At 37.3% G+C, this 23,026-nt stretch overlaps 1 protein-coding gene across 11 annotated transcripts in view; it reads left to right on the top strand.

Moving 5' to 3' along the window:
• RYR2 (ryanodine receptor 2) overlaps positions 1 to 23,026 on the top strand; it is a 756,924-nt gene that overhangs the window by 358,719 nt on the left and 375,179 nt on the right. For all 11 annotated transcript variants that reach the window (XM_043596215.1, XM_043596214.1, XM_043596207.1 and 8 more), the window contains 4 exons: positions 3,418 to 3,574; positions 13,576 to 13,740; positions 17,357 to 17,478; positions 22,743 to 22,926. In XM_043596215.1, the coding sequence (XP_043452150.1) occupies positions 3,418 to 3,574; positions 13,576 to 13,740; positions 17,357 to 17,478; positions 22,743 to 22,926 (628 nt within the window). The remainder of the gene's footprint in view (positions 1 to 3,417; positions 3,575 to 13,575; positions 13,741 to 17,356; positions 17,479 to 22,742; positions 22,927 to 23,026) is intronic.

Here is a 23,026-nt window from a genome sequence, read left to right as displayed (position 1 = left end):
GCAAGGGGTGCCTGACGCCAGAAGGCAGAGCAAGTAGCTTTTCAACCACTTAAAAGATGGAAGAGAGATGTTTTTTTTTGTACCGTGTGACCCTCGATTTATACCATGTCATCTTCTTGTCGACAGTAGGAAAGCAGGTTCACTTGGAATGAATGTCATTATGTTAAAGTGTTTCTTCACGTTCTGTTGGATTTTTGAACTACTTTAACTTCACTGTTAATGTGACCGCATTTAGTTTCCGTGCCTTATTGCGTACCTTGGCCATGCAAATACTCATTTTTTCTTTGTACTTAGGAAATGAGAGTCAACGATTCTCCTTATGCGTATAATGGAATTTTGCACCCAAAAGTCATTATTATGTTACAATATTTGGGGTGTTCTTTTTTTTCCTCTATAGAAGAACGTCTCCAACTATGTATTTGTTGTAATTTATACAGCCTAGTACTTAGGTATTTTGTATCACATACTCAGTAATGTTGTCATAAGTTTTTCAGTATCATGAACATTTTAATAAGGTAAGTTTCAGTTTTGGGAGTTAAATAAGATGGAACACACTTTGCTGTATTTTACCCCAACGTGAAGTTGTAGGAACATTGTAAGTACGATATGTGCTGGTTTCTGTAGTGGGAATGATCACTGCAGTGAAAAAATATGCCTTATGTGTCCTTCACATTTACCTTTCTTGTATGTCACAAAAACCCCACAAAAATCAAAGATGGATGTGTTGTGAGGAATGACCAAATACTCCCCATTCCTTTGAAGTCATTTCAGGTAAATGTAGATAAGACATAGGGAACAGGTTTCTGCTATGTTACCATAGGAAATTGCTTTAATGTTACTCTTCCTATTTTCAGTTTTTACTAAATATTGTCTTGCCCCCTTGATTCTCGTAGGTTTTCCTCTTTCCTTCTGGGCCATGGGCATTGCAGGCCAGCTAATTTGAGTGGCTTTAAGCTAAAGAAAATGTGCTTAGATTTTACAGAGTTTTGCCAGTGATTGTCCCAGTTCATTCCATCCCTGACATAATCCTCTTGGTGACTTGAAAGGAGTGCTTGTAAATATGTGCCCTAGTCAGTAGATTCGCACATAATATCCAGAATACCTTCTACAAGTTCTGTTGCAGAGGATTACTTTGTCAAAATTTGGGACTATTTTGAAAATGATTTTTTTATGGTAATTAAGATGAGTCATTGCTTAGAAAAGCATTCAGATGCTTCTTCAAATAATGGAAATGAATATTAAAAATAATTGTGTTTTCCAAAGCATCTGCCAAGGATATACTTAATTTTATAAGAAGGGAATGAACAGAGCTGGTCTATTTACCAGACTAGAAATGATTTAATATTCTGTTGTTGGTAACCGAACTTTAATTGCATTTAAAAAAAATGTTTATTTTTGAGAGTCAGAACATGAGAGGGGGAGGGGCAGAGAGAGAGAGAGGGAGACACAGAATCTGAAGCAGGCTCCAGGGTCCGAGCTCTCAGCACAGAGCCCAGCGCAGGGCTTAAACTCACAGCTGTGAGATGGTGACCTGAGCGGAAGTCGGACACTTAACCGACTGAGCCACCCAGGCGCCCCTAATTTCATTTTTAACAATACTGTGTTATTAGTAGGATTTGTTGGTACATGGTTATTAATTTAGTTGGTGGATTGTCCAAATTCTCTTTATAAACAAATCCGTGTAATAATGACCTTATCACAATATCTTTCTACTGTTAGTTTTCCCTGCCAATATTTGAAGCCAAAAATCTAGGTTAGAAAAAACAGCATAAAATCGACTTAGAGTTTACTAAGATTGGCAAATTTGAAAAAAGTATTCTCAATTTGTAGAATAGGAAAAAACCTTATAATTTTTGGTGACCTTTGTAATGACCCTATATTAAAGTAAGCTTATTGATTAATTCAATCATATAGAAATCCTTCATTTCTGTAATTTTTATCTTTTCAATTTAATACATAGTGATAAAAAGCTTCCAGTGTAATTGTCTTTATAAATCATTATCTCTGTTTCTTTTGTTTTCTTTTTTCCATTGACATGGGAAGCTTCATGACATACATTTTATGTATATATGTATGTATTTTAATGTTTTTATTTATTTTGCTTTTGAAAGAGAGGGAGAGTACTAGCAGGGTAGGGGCAGAGAGAGAGGGAGAAACAGAATCCGAAGCAGGTTCTGGGCTCTGAGCTGTCAGCACGGAACCCAACATGGGGCTCAAACTCGTGAACCGCAAGATCACGATCCGAGCCGAAGTCGGACGCTCAACCAACTGAGCCACCCAGGCGCCCCACAGACATTCTTTTTAGAGTTACATTTTTTCTCTTTATAAAGTACATGACGGTATCCCCTTTATGTTTTTTGCCTTAAGTTCTAACTTGTTTAATAGCAACTTTACCATCACTATCTCCTTTTGAATTTATATGCATGGTAATTGCTGTCGTCCGTTTACTTTTAGTTCTTTAAAACATTATTTGATTGTCAGCATACTCTTGTCAATGATAAGACACTGTCTTCCTTTGCACATCACCGAATTCACTGAACCTCTTGCGTATCAGAGCCTCGTTTCCCTACCTGACTTTCGTGAGTCCAAGGTTCAGATACACACGACTCAGCTGACACAGCACTGTGCCAAACAAGGATGGTCTGCATCTTGAGTTTTCTTTTCGACCCTGCCTGAAAGTTATTTCGGAAAGCAGGTTTTAACGATCATAACTTTGCTTTTTACCTTTTTTTCTGCAACCTTCGTTTGCCTGTTCCGATTATTGTGTTTTGCTTTTTTCTCTCTTGACCCTTTTAGAATTCTTTTCTCGGTTTGTCCTTTTTGCTGATGAGTTTTTAGTGATATAACTGTTTCACATTATTAAAATCCAATGCCTAGGAATAGGTTTCCTTTTTCAGGTATGTGCTTTGTATATATGAGCTCCAATTAATCAGACTTAAGCGTTGACTAAATTACCACTGTTTTTCAAGTCTGTGCGAATCCAACCAAAGTTTTATTTTTCCAACAAAAGTTTTTGAGCTAGCGAATCTAAAGTATTATTTAAACTTAAAATTTCTATCATAATTTCTGTATCTGTGACTCACGATTAGATGTTAACTTGGAACATAAGTCCTTAGTCATCTTTACATAAAGTAGTAGGTAGTGTGGTTGGTGTTCTATTTACTTAATAGTGAAGTCCTAGAGTTAAATTTCACTCCTATTTACTTTTAGGTATGTAACATTGACTGTTAGTTAATCATTCTGGATAACCATTTTGTTATTTGTGTAATGAAATTAATACCACCAACATCCTAAGAGTTTTGAGAACATTAGGCAATATATTCAAAGCAAATTTCAATGTCCGACACGTACATTTTAATCGCTTTTTCTCCTGTGATTGTGGATGCTGTTGGATCAAGTCTTAACTGTGTTTGTCAGGTGGAGTGGAAGCCACATAAGATGGGGCCAGCCCTTCCGACTACGCCATGTCACAACAGGAAAGTACCTGAGTCTCATGGAAGACAAAAGCCTTCTACTCATGGACAAAGAAAAGGCTGATGTAAAGTCAACAGCATTTACCTTCCGGTCTTCCAAGGTAAGACAGAAAATTTAATTTCGGGTTACGTGTCAGTATATTCCCATCACATTTCTTTCAGTGTTAGAAATGCAAAAAAAGAAATGATGTAAGAACATTTTACATGTCTTTCTAAATTTCCAGTTCCTCTTCTGTCCATTCCTTTCAGTAAAGCTCTGGTCACGTGTCTCACCTGGTTTATAGTTCTTTGGTTGTTTACATAAAACGCATTCATCGGGCTTGTTTGTTTTCTTAGACTTAGGCACAGTTAGCACAAACCTCGTGCTGTTGTCAAATAACAGTATGATGGTAAAACACATCAAAACTTTTTCCTCAAAGACACATTTATTTACACATCTTCTCTTCTATGCGGATCTTTCTTCTTATGTCTTTTGAATCATTTGTAGGAACAAGACGTCCTAGAAAACTCTTTAGATCTCTAATGAGAATCCCTTTGAACCAGGTGATGAGTAAAATAGAAAAAAAATACATGTGCATCAAAGTCAAGGTGGAATGCTGGTGCTCCAGCACAACTGGGCCCCTCAGTACCTCATGGCTGGTCCCCAACTGATCAGCCCCACAATGCAATGGATTCCCAGTCATGGTTCAGCAAAAGAGCAAATGTCCTGAACAGTGAGGAGTCTCAGGAATGGGTGAAAAATCACATGTTCAATTGACCAATGCCGAGCACCTATTGTATTCATTTTTATCATATATTTCTGTCCTTCAGTGAATGAAGGATGAAACTTGAGCATAATGGTAGGAATGGGGCTGATTACTGGTTAGTTTTGTTGCAGACATGTAGAACCTGATGCCCCTGTTGTAGCTGGGAGAGACAGCAGTGTAGATAGCTATTCCGTGTGCTGAAAAATAGACAAAACTGCTAAACCTGAATGGGCAGTCTCAGACAGGACCCGAGTCTGTGTATTTGTTGTATGGGCCCCACAAAGGGCTCTGAAAACTGTGTCTTGTGGACCTCTGGTGGACAGTTGCTCCTTGTCTCTGTAGTTGGGAAGCACAGTTGATCTCATTGTGAATGAGCTTGGTGTTGAGGGCTTCTTCCTCAAGCCTAACTCAGCAGAAGAGGGGAAGGGTGCTGGTTTATCCACTGATCACACCACAGTCAGAAAAAGACAAAAAATCAGCTCACTAAAGAGGGATCAGTTATCTGATGGTAGAAGCTCTTTTAAGTAAAAAAAGGCGGTACCTATTACAGTGACATACAGCTTTATTGTAGAAAATGAGAAAAACTAAAGGGAACACATGACATGCTAGCAAAACCTAATTTAGCAAAATAAAATCCCAGAGAAGTAGAAGAACCTGAGCAGTCATATCGCAGTGAAAGACACTGGAAAAGTTTTCCACACTGTAGCATTTGCAAAGCAAAAATCGAACAAAAATTAGAGGCAAAAGAGAAAAAGTGAAAAAGAGGCGCGCTGATTGCCTCCCATAACACATAAGGGCAAAGAATATTTTTTTTAATTTTTTTTTTCAACATTTATTTATTTTTTGGGACAGAGAGAGACAGAGCATGAACGGGGGAGGGGCAGAGAGAGAGGGAGACACAGAATCGGAAACAGGCTCCAGGCTCTGAGCCATCAGCCCAGACCCCGACGCGGGGCTCGAACTCACGGACCGAGAGATCGTGACCTGGCTGAAGTCGGACGCTTAACCGACTGCGCCACCCAGGCGCCCCAAAGAATATTTTTTTTAATTGAAAAATCAGGTAATGGAAGTATAAGATATTTAACAGGGAAAAGGCAAACACTAAAGTATAATGAAATTTACTAAAATAAGGTGGTGGAAAAGAGGGAATTTGGTGAAAAAAAAAAAAGAGGAAAATACTACCATTCTTATTGTGCACAGACCAGTCCAGTAGAAAGAGGACAAGGCAGGGGCACTTGGATGGCTCAGTTGGGTAGGCATCCAGCTTCAGATCAAGTCATGATTTCACGGTTCATGAGTTGGAGCCCCACATAGGCTCTCTGCTGACAGCAGAGAGCCTGCTCTGGATCCTCTGTCCCCTTGTCTTTCTCTGCCTCTCCCCAGCATCGCACACACACTCTCTCTCTCTCTGAAAAATGAATAGACACTTAAAAAAATTAAAAAAAGAAAGAGGACAAGGCAAAAAGAATAGGCTGTGCATAGCCACAGAAACCCACAGTCAACAAAGACCATAGGCCATGTAGCAAACAATTAGAAAACAAATAAATGTAAAAATAGAAAATCTAAAATGTTGACAGGTGGAGACTCGGTGTATTTGCCTTATCATTACATAAAGATGGGCTAAAATTACAATTTAAAACAATTTCATATTGGATCATGAAGTATAAATAATGCTGACATAATGAGACACTTCTAGAACAATTTTATCTGGAAAGTTTGTAAATTACGAGATGGTTAATTGAATACCAAGAAAATACAAACCAGAACAAAGCAGGATGTCTGATTTAATATCAGATGAGGAGAAATTCAGGCAATGAAAGCGTTGAGTGAAAAAAAGAAGGATACTTCCTAGTATCAAAGAGCAGAATTCACTGAGGATGTAAACAGTTACCAAATCTTTATACCAAATAAAATGACATAGTATTAATATTCAGTAAGCAAAACCTATAGGAGATACAAGAGGAAATAAAGAGAAAAACCACTGGTAGGATACATGAAGTCTGTAATTTAATTGTTTTTAGTGGGGGGATTGTTTTACTGAAATAAAATAGAACCTGTGAAGGTAAGTTTCATCATTCTTTGTTATGGCAAAAGCTTGGAAAAGACTCAGATATTCAACAAATATAGTTGATAGGTAAGTGGTATTAGCTCTTAGAATATACAGATCTGGAAAAATATCCATCATAATATTGTTGAGTTAAAATAAAAAGCAAATCGTAATGTAACTTTAAAAAATTATTTATTTATTTATTTTTACTTAAAGAAATCCTTGGGGTGCCTGAGTGGCTCACTTGTTTAGGCATCTGACTTCGGCTCAGGTCATGATCTCGCAGTTCATGAGTTCGAGCCCCATGTTGGGCTCTGTGCTGACAGCTCAGAGCCTACATTCTGCTTTGGATTCTGTGGCTGTCTCTCTCCCTGCCCCTCCCCTGCTCACACTCTGTTTTCTCACTCCTTCAAAAATAAATAAACATTAAAAAAATGAAAAAGTAATTAAAATCTATGATGAAAATTGTTGTGCATTTACATGATAAAGAAGCATTGAATTTACAACCAACTAAAACAGAATAAAAAGTCTTTAATTATAGATGAAATTATTTTTAAAATAAAGTATTTTTTATATTGTCAAGATTTTAGAGAAAATAGTGTAAATTGATTCTCTCATCCCTGTGTTCATTTCTACATTTGAACATGGCCCCTGGTCTTTGAAATAAAGACACTTAAAGGTGTATATATGATGGAATACTAACCTCAAATAAGGCTGCCATTGAGATTAATGATTATGGATCAAATGGCAGAAATAGAAAGAACAAAACATTTTCGGGATGTAGTTTTTATTATGTCATTTTTACTTGGAATTTTTTATTCTTAGTTCAAAAAATTTTTAAGATGTTTTAAAACATGCACACTTGTGCAATGAAAATAAGTATAACAGCTAATAACTTATTATATGCCAAGTAGTGTACTAAGCACCTTAAGTGAATTATCTTGTTTAATCCTAGATCAAGCCTATGAAGCTTAGATACTTTTTTCATTTTCATTTTTCATTTTAATTTTTTAATTAATGTCTTATTTAGAGAGAGAGAGAGCAAGAGCAGGGGAGAGGGGGTAGGGGGAGAGGGGCAGGGGGAAAGATAGAGAGCATCTCTCTTGGGGGAGTTGATCCCAAGACCCTGAGATCACGACCTGAGCTGAAATCAAGAACCTGATGCTCAATCAACTGAGCCACCCAGGAACCCCATTATTTTTAATCTTCATTATGCAGATGGGAACCAGTGGCTTGGGTGAGTTGTGTGACAGCTCCAGATTTTGGATGCAAATACTAAAACTAAAACCCTCTTTAATAAGAAAATTAAAGATATAATAATAATAATAATAATAATAATAATAATAATAATGGCAGGTAGAAAATATATGTTGCTCACTTGGAATAGTCTGACTATTATGGTTGTTTAGGGATTGATTAAATACCTAAAATATAAAAACAAAGTAGAGAATTTTTTTTCTTATCAAAATAGTTATGCAAAGTTATGGAGATGGATTTTGTATCTAATCAGGATTAAATTCAAAATAAACTTTTTCAGTTACCTTTTTTCAACAATGTTTGATAGCATAATAGAAAATAATGCCAACTCTAATTTTACAGAAAATAGAGAAATTCAGTAATAGTTTTTATGCTGATTCTTTCTAGTGGCAATCTGCACAAGAATGAGCTCACTGAAACCTTTTGTGGTTAAGATAAGGTGTAGCAGTCAATGTTCAACCAGAGAAGCGGAGCCAGCGTGAGACATGTGTATATTAAGGGATTTTTATTATGTGGATTTGCTTTATGAGATTGTGAGGGCTGGCCAAGTAAGCCTAGAGTTTGTAACGCAAGTGGCTGGAAAGAAAGGTCATGATTGGGATGGAACGCCATGGGCCCTAGCTGCTTAGGGAAAGCCTAAGCCTTCTTTAAAGGGTTCGCCTGATTGACTGTCACTCACCCATAGTATTTGTTCACAGTCAATTCAATACAGACTTTAGTTACATCTGCAAGATCGTCTCACCTTTGCCATAGAACATAATCTGATCACAAGTGCTATCCCATCATACACACTGGCCCAGCCCACCCTCAAGGGGTGGGGTTTATCCAAGATATTAGAGGACTTCTAAGGCACTGTGACCTTGTTTGCCGCGAGGGAAACCCCTCAAAGATCCTTCCAGCACAAGAAATGTTTTAAGGCCTTTCTCTCTACAAACACACCCACCAGTGTATCTTCGTGAGATTTCTAAACAAACGCCAGGGACAAAGAAAGCTATGTATTTTTTATACACCTGCCTTGGATGGACCGAGCTTGGCCTGGCATATCGGTTCCAGTAATTTCTCTGACCCCGTTACATTTTTAGATTCACATTTTTCAGTGACCAACCCTTTTATGTTTAAGTATGGCACCATATAAAAGCAAAAGGGTATATATATATTTTGACGTTGAGCTTTTAGTTTTCCTAAGTTTAACGATTATTTAACGGAGAACTGGCTATTACAAAAACAAACACACCGTCCTCTAAGGATAAAGGCCTTTTTTTTTTCCTTCCTATCAGCCACTTGGTAGAATAATTTGGATCGATTTAAGGATGGTGTAATTGGAAGAATCTCACTGAACTACCTGGTTCATATAATGAGAACATAATCCTGCATGACTAGCTTAAATTTCTTAATGGGCCTCATTTGGTATATGTAATGCCTGTATATCACTTCATATGGACAGTTGATCACAAATAGTTTTGGCCTTACTAGTCAATTTCATATGCCCAATGCCAAAATGTCACTTAATATTTTTCACGCTGATCTTTTTTACTTCTAAAACTCTTTTGGTATTCATCAGGAAATCACGTTTTCTAAGGATTCGTAAGTGGAATTATTTGAATGTTAGACTTGGGAATAGTTTCTGAAGGGGTATGCGATTTTTTTCCCCCAAAATTCATTTATTAATTTAGTAAATCTTTGTTGAGAATCTAGGATTTGCAGGGACTGTTCTGCTCCTGGGATATGGGCCACTGAGGTGAAGGAACCAGACTTATGATTCATGCCCTTGAAAAACTAATTAATAGTCAATGGGAAAGAAGGCAGTTGAGAAGTAATTTCAGTGAAGTGCCAGTATCTCTGTCTGGTTGAAGTATTGTGAGTTATGGTTGTCCATGAATCACAAGAGAAAATGTCCAAAAGATCAACTAACAGTAAAAATAGAATCCTTTTCAATAACTCTAGACTGTGTCAAAAAAGTTGTTTTCTTTCTGAGCATTTTTTTATGGTCCTCAGATCTCAAGATTATTCTTTATAGGATGGAAAATTAGACTATTTAAAAATGTATGGATATTAATGAATGCTAAAATAATAGGATCTAAACACTTCCTCAATTAAATGCAGAAGGTATGAGAATTAAATCTTTATCTAGTCTCTTGAGGAAAGTTTTTACCTAATGGCAAAGTACTTATTATGTCAGAGTGCTTTTAAAAGCATTCTGATATTGGGGTGCCTGGGTAGCTCAGTTGATTGAGCACCCACCATTGGCCTAGGTCATGATCTCACGGTTCATGAGTTTGAACCCCACATGAGGCTCGCTGCAGTCAGCCTGTCAGTGTAGAGCCACAGAGCCTGCTTTGAATCCTCTGTCCCCCTCTCTCTCCCCTGTCCCTGCTTGTGTTCTCCCCAAAATAAATAAATATTTAAAACATACATACATACATACATACATAAATAAATGCAATCTGATCTTGAGATTGGAAAATTTCTACTGACCTGCTTTCAACTTCATTGTCTCCTTAGTAATTCCAATTTGATGTTAAGCTGATCCAATTAATTTTATATTTCAGTTATTGTTTTCATTTTGCTATTACATTTCATTTTATGTAGTTTATATTTCTTCACCTGAGAGTCCCATCATTTTATTCATTATGCATATATTTTCCTTTATGTCACTGAACATATTTTATATTTACAATGGTCACTTTGAAGAGTTTGTCTGCTGGGTTGCCTGGGTGGCTCAGTAGGTTGAGCATCTGAGTCTTGATTTCGACTCAGGTCAAGATCTCACAGTGGTGGGGTCGAGCCCTGCATTGGGCTCCCGCGCTGAGCGGGGAGCCTGCTTAAGATTCTCTCTCTCTCCCTCTGCCTCCTTCCCCCTAAAATAAATTAACAAAAAATAAAGTCCTTGTCTGCTAATTGTAAGGGCTATCTGTGCATCATTTCTCTTCCCTATCGTTATTCTGTTTTCTTTGGTATGGGTCACAGTGGTTTTGTTTTCTTAATTTAGTATGATCACTTTTTCTTGTGTTTCACATATACTAATTTTTGACAGTATCTATTGGGTATTAGAAATGGTAGGTTATAGAGACTCTGAATTTTGTTAAGGTTTTTTTCCCCCCCTGAAGAGTGATTTTAGTTTCAGCAGGCGGTTAACCCTGTTGGACTGAAACTCCAGTTTTGTTCTCTGTTTTGCAGTGGGCAGTTGCTTGTATTTTTGCACAGTTACGTCAGCTTTCATCTGCTTTTATTCCGCAGGGCATAGTTTAGTGGTCAGCAAGAATTTGGGTGAATTTTATAAGCAGACTTTGCAGATACCTTTTCACTACAGGATTTAGCTCATCTAATTTTCCAGCTACTTGTGAGCCTTATGGTGTGTTCTCTGATATCTCAAGCCAGTAAGGCAGCAGATTCCTTCTGCATGAGCCGCAAGCAGATTGGGCAGGGTATGTCCCAAGGCAAAAGGCAGCCTTTAAAGTTTATTTATTTTTGAGAGAGAGAGAGAGAGAGAGAGAGAGAGAGAGAGAGAGAATCCCAAGAAGGCTCTATGCTCTCAGCATGGAGCCCTATGCGGGACTGCCCTACACAGGGCTTGATCTCAATTGTGAGATCATGAAGCCCTATGCGGGACTGCCCTACACAGGACTTGATCTCAATTGTGAGATCATGACCTGGGCCAAAATCAAGGGTCAGATGCTTAATCAGAGGAGCCACCCAGGCATCCCAAAAGGCAGCTTTAAAAAAATCACATGGGCACTATTTTTCTTTAGAGAGAAAAATATTCTCCGATTTCTCCCTGCTTTTGATCCCTCTTAAGGATCTTCAGATAGATTCTGGAAAGTATGTCTTCTAAATTTTACAATTGTTCTCTCTGGGAGGAGTAGTCTAACTCCACTACTCTATCATTTCCCAAAGCCAGAATAATTAAAAAAAAAATAACATGTGTTGAGTGAATGCAGAGTATTAGTAAAATTATTACTTGTCTAACCTGGATACCTTATTTCTAGTAAAACAGGCTAGTTTTATGTTAGGTGCTTTTAGTAGCTGTCATATTCTTGACTCATGTTTTGCCTCTGCTTATAGTTGTTCAAAGCATCTGGATTATTTTTACCTGAATTTCTCCTTCCCCCTAAGTCTGAGTTACAGAAAATGACAGGAAATATAAGAAAGAAGGAGCATGAATGGCCTTTATTCTTTCATACAGCAAATAATCACTTGACTTTTTTCTAATGTTATTTTAGCCATTCTTGCCTGACCTGAGGCTCAGAGATAGTCACTAAGACACTCTACATGACGTACCATGGTTAAAACTAATTCAGAGAGAGATGTGAACTATTTAATAAAAAGCAAACAAAGCATAACTTTACAATTAGTAATTGTGACTTCTCAAAACACAATCCACAGTCTGTAAAAGTAGGCTACCAACTAACTCCCTTGGATAAAAAACAAAAAACAAAACAACAAGAAAAAACAAGAAAGTTAGAATGTTAGAGGCTCATTGTTTTATTTTGAGGAGATAATTACATTGTTATATTTTCCCCTAGAATTTAATTTTCCCATTGATAGGGTTGGAGCAAGTAGATTAGTAGTTTATCTTGTTTGATAGAATGAAATTGGAATAGCTTAATTATCTGTTTTATTGCAGATTCTTGGAATAGTGTTTCAAGTTATTTGCATAATGGTTAAATCAACTTAACATATAATTGTATTCATTTTCTTACATGACCTTGACCTTTTGTATTAAGAATTTCAATTCATTTTAATTTCCAATTGTTGGAGTGTTCATAATCATCTTAGAGTTATTAGTATTAGTACAATGTGCAGATCACATGAAAAAATCTTATTAGAACTTTGTTTTGAATTATTTTTATTTGAAGTATTCCTTTCTGCATAACAGCCATAAAGGTTACTCCAACCTAATGTTCAAAAACATTTGTGTAACTATTAGTAATTTTCAACTAATTGTGTAACTGTTACCTCAAACTAGTCTCCAAAAACATTTGTGTAACTATTTTGAAAGTTGAACAAGGAAAGGCATAGATGAAAGTTAAATTCATCAACAAAAGTTAGACCAAAGAGAAGAATAAGGAACGACAAAAGGAGATCCAGCAACCAAAAGAGGATTAGATTATTTTGCTGTTATTTTAAGGACTAGACAGAACTTCAAGACCTCACATGTGCCTGAAGACCAGAATTCAGCATGGGAGGGAAAACTGAAAGGACATGGTGAAGAAGGAAGCATTAAAAGAAATAGGGACTTGTATATTTAGTTGGTGTCAGAGGATCGGCTGTTCCTTCATGGCACAGGGCGCTTACCCACGTAGCCCTACAGGAGTGAATACTTCCATGGTCCACGTTGGAAGTGGCCCTTGGGGAAACTGAATTATAGCTTTGATCAGTTCAAAAGAAGCCATCACTGGTATTAACATCCTCAGCAATATCCGTGTCAGCATTATCAATACCATTTTCATGGTCAGAATCATTAAAATTTAGGTAAGTGTTTATTTTATCCCAGGAACTGGGCTGAAAACTTTACATGCATTAGCTCGTGCTGTCTGATACTGTGGTGCGGGGGAGATACTTTTGTTGTCTTTCTTTACAGATGAGAAACCCAAGGCTTATAATGTTTAAGTTATCCTAAGGTCACAGAGGTAGTAAGTAGCAGAGATTGAACTCAAAACAGGATTTTCTGTTCTTCTAAATATATGCTGTTAACCATCAATGATGAAAAAATAGTCTGGAAAGAACATGAAGCCTAAGCTACTAATTTTAAGATCTCTGGTTTGGAGTTTGCCATTAAGCAATATAAAATGTTATAGCCAAAATAATGTTCTATTATTATGAATAATTCAGGGTATGTTTATCTTTATAACTTCCTACTTCAATTTTCAGTACAGCTTGAACTGCTGGAATGGAATATTTGACCATTAGTATTTTAAAGGATGTCAGAGGGCTGAATATTTCAAGGGACATATTTACAGTAAGGCAAAGTTCTTTCAATATAAACTAGTATTTTTACAACATTTGCTTATCTTCTTTTTTTTTTTCTCTCTCTCTCTCTCTCTCTCCTTAGGAAAAATTGGATGTAGGGGTGAGAAAAGAAGTCGATGGCATGGGAACATCAGAAATAAAATATGGAGACTCAGTATGCTATATTCAACATATAAATACGGGCCTGTGGCTTACTTACCAGTCTGTGGATGTGAAATCAGTGAGAATGGGATCCATACAACGTAAGGTAAGATTACATAAAAACGCGATTTATAGCCATCGTTTTTTGTGACGATAAAACACCAACAGAAAGTAAGAGGTAGCTAACACTGTGGGCCACCTGCAAAACACTATTTACATGCAAAAGGTCAAATCCCACCGTAATAATCTCTTTGGTTTTTGTGGGGTGAACAATGCCAGATGTTACATAACGACTTTAAATATCAAGTGAAGAAATACACTCTTTTCTGGATTCTAGCGTAGTCTACCTACTTCACTCTGTTCTCCCTGTTTCTGCCTGAGTTGTATTTCTAGAAAGCAGGAGAGCTCATACACTGTTACAGTTTAGTCCTCTGCTGACAGTCTGTTTCTCATAAGACAAGTACTATACTTCTTGGTAGTGATATGATACCCTTCCTGACCTGCCTCTTATCTCATCCGTGCCCCATTCACCTATTCATTGTCCAATCTCTGGGCATCGTCTTTGGTTTTCTCAGCCCACCAGTTGTACCACATTCCTTGTTTCTCAAAGAATCATGGCTTTGAAAAAAAAAACGTCAATTCAGATCCTCTACCCATTTTTTGAATCAGATTATATTTTTGTTGTTGTTGCTATTGCTTTGTATGAGTTCTTTATGTATACAGGATATTAATCCCTTGTCAGTTATATGATTTGCGAATACCTTCTTCCATCCAGAAGGTGACTTTCATTTTGTACACATGAAATTGATATGCTATGGTTGTCAACTATACTTCAATAAAAAGCCAACAAACACACACAATGTGGGTTATACACAACTGTGCTTTTGCAAACACAGTTGACCCTTGAGCGACATGGGACTAGGGGCACCAACCCACAGTCAAAGTCTGTGTTTAACTTTTGACTCCCCCTAAAACTTTACTTAGTAGCCTACTGTTGATGGGAAGGTTCACCAATAACATAAATAATTAACATATTTTGTGTGTTATATGTATTATATACTGTATTCTTACAATAAAATAAGCTAGAGAAAAGAAAATATTAAGAAAATCCTAAGACACAACATATTTACAGTACTGTACTGTATTTATTGAAAAAAAGCCATGTGTAAGCGGACCTGCGTAGCTCAAACCTATGTTGTTCAAGCGTCAACTACGGTTGGAATGCCCTTTAAAACTTTTTTTCTCCACCCAATTTCTATCTGTCCTGCAGGGGTTAAGTTTAAAGATTTTAAAAGTTCTTCTTGAAAGTCTCAGTTTATCTCCTGTGCCTTCCTTTATGTTTTCATAGTATTTATGTATAACTTAGTAAATTTTATATGTAGTCCTGTGCTATTTCATTTACTAGGGTACCTCTCCCTTCCCCTCCTCTCCCTTCCTCTATCCACCCCTCCCCTCTCCTCTCTCCTCCTCTCCCCTCCCCTATCCTCTTCTCTCTCTGTCTTTCTGTCCTTCCTCTCACCCTCCAGCTCTCCATCCCACACTATTTGTGAGCTCCTTTAGTACTATAGTACTAAATTGTTCATATGGCATAATTTTACACAGAACCAAATAACACCACAAATATTATTTCTACCGATGTGAGATGTTGGAAAGACTGTAGTGGGGCAGAAATCTTTATTTCCAATAGACTTACTAATCATAACATATCTACATTCCAGAATGGATTTTTTTAGGGTTATTGTGATCTCTTTGGAGTGACCAGTGAGGTTGGAGGCTGATTCTGCTTTGATTGAGTTGGGCTTAAGTCATCTCTCTCCTAACTTAGAGCTTTGGATGGAAAGCCAGGGACAACTCTCTTGTAGACCCATATGATCTTTGTGATGAGATCATCTCTTGTCTTTGAGGTCTTTGAGCGAGGCTCATAAATTTAAATGCATTTATTCATATGCATATGTGTATGTATACATATAGACACACACAAACACACACACAGACACATCAGTAATACCATTCTTGTACCTAATAAATAATGAGAATTCCATTATATCATCTAATATCCTGTTTGTATTCATATTTCTTCTCTTGTCCCAGAATGTCTTTTATATCTCATTTCATATCAGGATCCAATCAATGTTCATGCATTTTTTTGTACTTCCTCTCTTGTTTTTATCATTGACTAAGAACCTAGGCCAGTTGTAGAATGTCCCGTGTTCTAAATGTCTCTGAATTATTTTTTCCCATTGCCTTTGTCCCTTGTAATTGCCATAAATTTGAAATACGGTCTGGGGCTATGCTGTCCAAGTCAGCAGTTCTTAGCCACATGTGGCTATTTGGTACTTGAATGTGGCTAGAGCTACAGGAACTGAATTTTTCGTTTTGATTTTAATTAATTTAAATTTAAAAGCTTATGCTTAATTAAGTTATTAGAGAATTTTTGTGCATGTTTGGAATAGCTTAGGTATGTGGATGTGCTCTTCCAACTGTAAATGTCATCAATTCTAAAACAAATCAAGTGTTTTCACTAACAGTTTGGTATCTAAATCAGGATAGTCTAAGTATCCTGGATTTTGAAGGCAAAGAAGAATGTTAAATACTTCGTGAACAGGTTTGTTCTGTTTATTACGTATTGACATAATATTTTGGATACATTGGGGTAAATCAAATATATAATTAAAATTTTACTTTAAAAAAAACTCTTAATGTGGGTTCTTGAAAACTCAAAGCTACAGATTTTAGGAACACTTTCTGCCACCCCTCCCCCCCTCCCCCATGCTTCCTTCTAATTACTACTACTCTTAAGGATAAATACTACACTGCTTGTGATACTGGAGATGAGTTTTATGCAGGGCTTTTTATTTTAATTTATAATAGTGATTTTACCGGATTTGCTCCACTGCATCCTGTATTATTTATACCACAACATTCACCAGAAAGGTTAAAGTTCAAAATATGATTGCACAAATCATCAGGAACAGAGTGAATGAAGCAAAATTCTTAACTCAGATATTACTTTCTAAGAGTTCTAGTCTAGTATCAGATTTTCCTTGTACCTTTTCTTAACAGTTGAATATGATATAGGGTTATGGGAAAAATATGGGTAGAAATGATAACATGTAGACACATTTTTGTAAAGACAGAAATAAGTTTCCATCAGGAAATCAGTAGAAACTTCAGGTATTATTTTTCCATTCTAAATACTTAAGTGGTAAATGCAAAAAAAAAGTGTTCGTATATATAAGTATATGTATAAGTATGTATATAAGTATATATATATATATAATATTAAAAAAGTATATACCACTTGAATGAGTTATTATAAATCATGCAACTCAAGGGGCACCTGGGTGGCCCAGTCAGGTAAGCATCCACTTCTTGATTTTGGCTCAGGTCACGATGCGACAGTTTGTGAGTTCGAGTCCCGCCTCCGACTCTGTGCTGATAACATGGAGCCTGCTTGGGACTCTGTCTCCCTCTCTCTCTGTCTACCCCTCCCCCACTTGCTCTCTCTCTCAAAATAAATAAAAATAAACTTAAAAAAAAAACACCTCAGAGCATAGTTTTCATTATAAATCTGAATAGTTGCGCATAAAACCATGTCTGGCTCACTGTAAGTACGAACCGTTATTGTTATGGCTCACCTTTGAAGTGTGCATCTTCTTAGATGGAGATGTTTAGAACGGAGATGGTGGGAGTAATGGCAGGGTTCTTTTGCATTTGTACAGGCTATTATGCATCATGAAGGTCACATGGATGACGGCTTAAATCTCTCTAGATCTCAGCATGAAGAATCACGGACCGCACGAGTCATCCGGAGCACTGTCTTCCTTTTCAATAGATTTATAAGGTACGTTTCCTTTTGTTGTGGTAGTTTGATGTTTTATCTCAACTTCTTTATTGGCTTTACAAATACACAAGTCTAAAATACACTACAGTGGTAAACCTACAATTTGGTGGGTTGGCAATACGGGAGCTAGGTGGTTTTATGTCTTTATTTTAAATACACTTTTAAAAAGGGAATGTAATTTTATTTTTTTTTTTAATTTGAGAGACGGCATGCGAGCAAGTGGGGGAGGGGAGGGGCAGAGAGAGAGAGAGAGGGAGAGAGAGAGAGAATCCCAGGCAGGTCCTGTACTGTCAATGGCAGAGCCCAACACAGAGCTCGATCCCACAAACCATGAGATCATGACCTGAGCCACCCAGGTGCCCGTGCAATGTGATTTTAGAAATTGTGTGTGTAACTTGTGTTTGATAGCTACAGGTTAGGATTATTCTATAACATACCCTTGTTCTGGACCTGTTTATATTCCTTTCACACTGAGGGTGATGAAGCCTACATACTTTGTGAGTTTTGATTCTTACAGTAACTAAGTTTCATAGCTTCTAATGGAAACAGTTATATATCTTCAAACTAAATCAAGCTTTTGCTCAGAGTGTTTTCTGTAACATTATACCAATATACAGTCTGGCTTGTGATGGGTATCATACATCTCTTTAAACTTGCCAATTTGAGGGGCATCTGGGTTGCTCGGCTGGTTAAGTGTGTGACTTTTGGTTTCGACTCAGGTCATGATCTCATGGTTTGTGGGTTCGAGCCCTACATCAGGCTCTACACTATGCCTGGGATTCTCTCTCTCCCTCTGCCCTTTCCCTGCTTGCTTGCTTGTGCTCTCTCTCAAAATAAACAAACATTTAAAAAAAGAAAATAGAGGCACCTGAGTGGCTCAGGCAGTTAAGCGTCCAACTTTGGCTCAGGTCATGATCTCACTGTTCATGAGTTTGATCCCTGCATCAGGCTCTGTGCTGACAGCTCAGAGCCTGAAGCCTGCTTTGGATTCTGTGTCTCCCTCTCCTCTGCCCCTCCCCTGCTTGTGCTCTGCCTCTCTCTCTCTCTCTCTCTCTCTCAAAAATGAAAAACATTAAAAAATTTTTTAAGAAGAAAATAATTTTTTTTTTAAATTTTTTTTTCAACTTTTTTATTTTATTTTTGGGACAGAGAGAGACAGAGAGCATGAACGGGGGAGGGGCAGAGAGAGAGGGAGACACAGAATCGGAAGCAGGCTCCAGGCTCTTAGCCATCAGCCCAGAGCCTGACGCGGGGCTCGAACTCACAGACCGCGAGATCGTGACCTGGCTGAAGTCGGACGCTTAACCGACTGCGCCACCCAGGCGCCCCAAGAAGAAAATAATTTTTAAAAAATAAGTAAACTTGCCACTTTGATGGAAAAGTTTATGTATGTATATACACACGTGTATGTATATACATATATGTGTATGTATTTACAATAATTTTTAAGTTGAATTTATTCAAGGATTGTGAAAATAGGTATATTTCATGTTTGTTGACCATGTATTTTTTTAAAGGTTCAGTCCTCTTTTTTCTTAATTTTTAAAAAATGTTTATTTAGTTTTGAGAGAGAGAGAGCATGAGCAGGGGAGGGTCAGAGAGAGAGGGAGACACAGATTCCAAAGCAGGCTCCAGGCTCTGAGCTGTCAGCACAAAGCCCGACATGGGGCTTGAATGCATGAACTGAGAGATCATGATCTGAGAATTCAGAGGCTCAACTGACTGAGCTACCCAGCACCCCCTGTTGACCATATTTCTCTTTCTTTCTTTCTTTCTTTCTTTCTTTCTTTCTTTCTTTTTAATTTTTTTAACGTTTATTTATTTTTGAGACAGAGCATGAACAGGGGAGGGTCAGAGAGAGAGGGAGACACAGAATTTGAAACAGGCTCCAGGCTCTGAGCGGTCAGCACAGAGCCCGACGCAGGGCTCGAACTCACAGACCGTGAGATAATGACCTGAGCTGAAGTCAGACGCTTAGCCGACTGAGCCACCCAGGCGCCCCTTTTTAATTTCTCTTTGTGATTTACCCATTAGTTAATTACTTAATTATTTTAATATTATTTAATTCATCACATTCATGTATTTTTTATATATGTGGGTTTTACTTATATGCTCATTAGTATTTGCTGAACCTTTAGACTTCCTGAATTTGTACAGTTCTTAAATATATCTCAGAAACTTTGGAATGTTTTACATAATTACAGAATGTTATACAGGGTACATTATTTTAAGTAAAATAATTTGATTCTTCTGTAATATTCATGAAAGCACTAAAATTCTTTAAGATCTCCAGGTCTTTATAATATTGGCACCTGTGTGCTTTCCAAAGTAAATTATTTTTAAGTATTCATTTTATTAATGTAGATTTATTTACTATTAAGAACCTCATTTTTAAAAATGCAAGGACAGACTTCTCTTTTTCACTGCTTACAGTGGAGGTCAAGGCCATTTAATGTATCTTCATTTTTGTGTCTTACGCAGTTTATTTTCTGTGACCCTTCTGTTCCTTGTTTTCCAGGTCAGGATAGCGGTGGTGGTGATGGTAGAAGGGTGTGTGTGTGTGTGTGTGTGTGTGTGTGTGTGTGTGTGTGTTTGTATTTGTGTCGTGAGAGGGATTCTATTCTTCTGGAATGTACATAATACATATAAAGCTTTCTTTTCCTTTAGGTATATTAATGAATGTATTCTTTTTTTATTAAAAAAACTTAGCGTTTATTTTTGAGAGATAGAGACAAAGCATGAGCAAGGGAGAGGCAGGGAGACACAGAATCGGAAACAGGCTCCAGGCTCTGAGCCATCAGCCCAGAGCCCGATGCGGGGCTCGAACTCACGGACCGCGAGATCGTGACCTGGCTGAAGTCGGGCGCTTAACCGACTGCGCCTCCCAGGCGCCCCAATGTTTTATCTATTTTTGAGACAGGGAGAGACAGAGCATGAACAGGGGAGGGTCAGAGAGAGGGAGACACAGAATCCGAAACAGGCTCCAGGCTCTGAGCCATCAGCACAGAGCCCAATGCGGGGCTCGAACCCACGAACATGAGATCATGACCTGAGCCGAAGTTGGACGCTTAACTGACTAAGCCACCCAGAAGCCCCATGTTAATGATGTATTCTTAAAGGAAATTATATAAGGGAGGAATCTGTGGTAGTAATATTGTTTAATCTTCAAATTAACAAAATATAGATATGAATTTAAGGCTTTATGGTTTCTCTGGCATAGTATAATTCTACTACCTTTGGATTTCCCCAGTTATTTTTTTCCCTTCATTTTTTTGTTATTGATAAATTAAGATGGTAAATGTCTTTGTAGAGATGGAAGTTATAAACCTTAACATAATTAACAATTTTAGGGTCTTGGATTGTATTTGTCTGACAGGAGGCTTCTGGAAAGTAATTAAATGGTTAAATTTCTGATAGTGAATATATTCAACTTAATAACCTAAAAGCTGACATTTATTATTGCTCCTTTTTAGGTTTAAAAATGTAGATGTTATATTTGAATCACCTTTGAATTTCATTTACTTCAGTATGATGAAGTTGAGTTTCACTTTATTATCAATATATTTATGATTCAACTAAAGTTTAATAGGACAACGGGTTTAGAACAGGAATACTTCATTGCATATACATTTTTATTTTAAAAGAGGAGAAATAATTTTCTTATGACAAGTTATTTCTATTACTTTTTGGGCATAGAAAGACTTATCGAGATGATAAAACTAGGTAATAGATAAGGCTGAAGTCAGCTCTTCAAAGATTATTTGTAATCCTTATATAATTGATGATACATTTTAAATTATATTTTTGAGCATTGTAAATTTAAAGAAAAGCTAATTCTCTTACGAGGCTCTTATTGTTTTTAAAATGTGAAGTCTAAAATACATAGCTAGCTAGAAACGTTTCCTTGTAATAACATATTGCCATTTGATTTGGCTTATGCAGAGAGCAGGAAAGGAAGTATAATATTGTATGCATTAAATTTTGTCTTGACTAATATGAATATTACTATACCAACTATAGTACAGGCATTCTCACATTCTTTTATGGTGTCTGTTGTGTCTTTTTAAAAATAAACTTATTTTGGAAAGATGTGGTTTACAAATAGTATATTTTAAAGTTCTTTCCAGATACATTCAGAACTAGGAATTTTAAAAGTCTGAATGTCAGGAAGCTTAACAAATTAACCCATTTATATGCCAGTACTATGTTTTTCTTCAAAGCTTAGAAAATGCAATGTTTCTTAATCCGATTTTAAATACTTTTTTTTCAGATAAAAGCATTTTAATTTCTTGTTTTCTGATTAATAAGAAAATTTTTTAAGTTAAAATCATTGGGATATATTTTTAAACAGGCAGAAATTTACAAAATGACAGCGAGGGTCAGTGATGTAGCAGGTAAAAGTTCCCTCTCTAAAAACAAAAAGTAGAACAATTAAAGCCCAGAGTTATGAATCTGGGAAGTTGCATCTTAGACCTTGAAGTATGTGGTGATTTAAAATGTGTATCAGTTAGTTTCTAAATATTGGGACCATTGGCTTTGTAGGAATTGGTTCTTGAGCCCTTCAGTGTTTTGTCTAGACTAGTTTCTCTTGATACTGGTGTTTTTTTTTTAAGTTTTCATTCATTTTGAGATAGAAATTATGAATGAGAGAGGGGCAGAGAGAGAGAGAGAGAGAGAGAGAGAGAGAGAGAGAATCACAAGCAGGCTCTGCACTGAGCAGGCTCTACACTGTCAGCATAGAGCCTGATGCGGGGCTCGAGCTCACAAACCGTGAGATCATGACCTGAGCCGAAGTCGGACACTTAACCCTATTTTTTAGGGCGCCCCTATATTTTATTTTTTAAACATATATTTATTTACTTTCTGGGAGAACACAAGCAGGGGAAGGGCAGATAGAGGGGGACAGAGGATCCAAAGTGGGCTCTGTGCTGACAGCAGAGAGCCCAATGTGGGACTCGAACTCAGGAACCCTGAGATCATGACCTGAGCTGAAGTCAGACATTCAACCAACTGAGCCACCCAGGCACCCCACCCCCACCCCCAATACTGGTGTATTTAATATAGCATCATATATAGTTGGCGAAATTTAGAATTTTTTATTGGAATATATTAATTATTGCTGTTTGAGGAAAACTAGGACCTTTCTTATGGGTTCCTTTTACAGGGGTGTGGGGGGAGAGGGTAAAGCTTTAACTCATCCGTGGTCTAAAAAACAGTAAGATTGCAGATCGCTGATGTCGAGAAATGTTTGCTGTGTATTTTAGGGGCCTTGATGCGCTCAGCAAAAAAGTGAAGGCTTCCACAGTAGACCTCCCTATAGAATCTGTGAGTCTGAGTCTGCAGGACCTGATTGGTTACTTCCATCCCCCCGACGAGCACTTAGAGCATGAAGACAAACAGAACAGATTACGGGCTCTAAAGAACCGTCAGAATCTCTTCCAGGAAGAGGTGAGTTTCCACCAACATTCATTTCCTTTATGCTGCTGTCTTCAGAAAACCGCTGCCCTGGGGGGAGATTCTCTGACAAGGTTTGCATTTGGAGTTGGAT

This window comes from Prionailurus bengalensis, chromosome D2 (assembly GCF_016509475.1).
Source record: "Prionailurus bengalensis isolate Pbe53 chromosome D2, Fcat_Pben_1.1_paternal_pri, whole genome shotgun sequence".
Classification (NCBI taxonomy): Eukaryota; Metazoa; Chordata; class Mammalia; order Carnivora; family Felidae; genus Prionailurus; species Prionailurus bengalensis.
The sequence above is the reverse complement of the archived record's forward strand: the minus strand, read 5'-3'. Positions and strand labels throughout refer to the sequence as shown.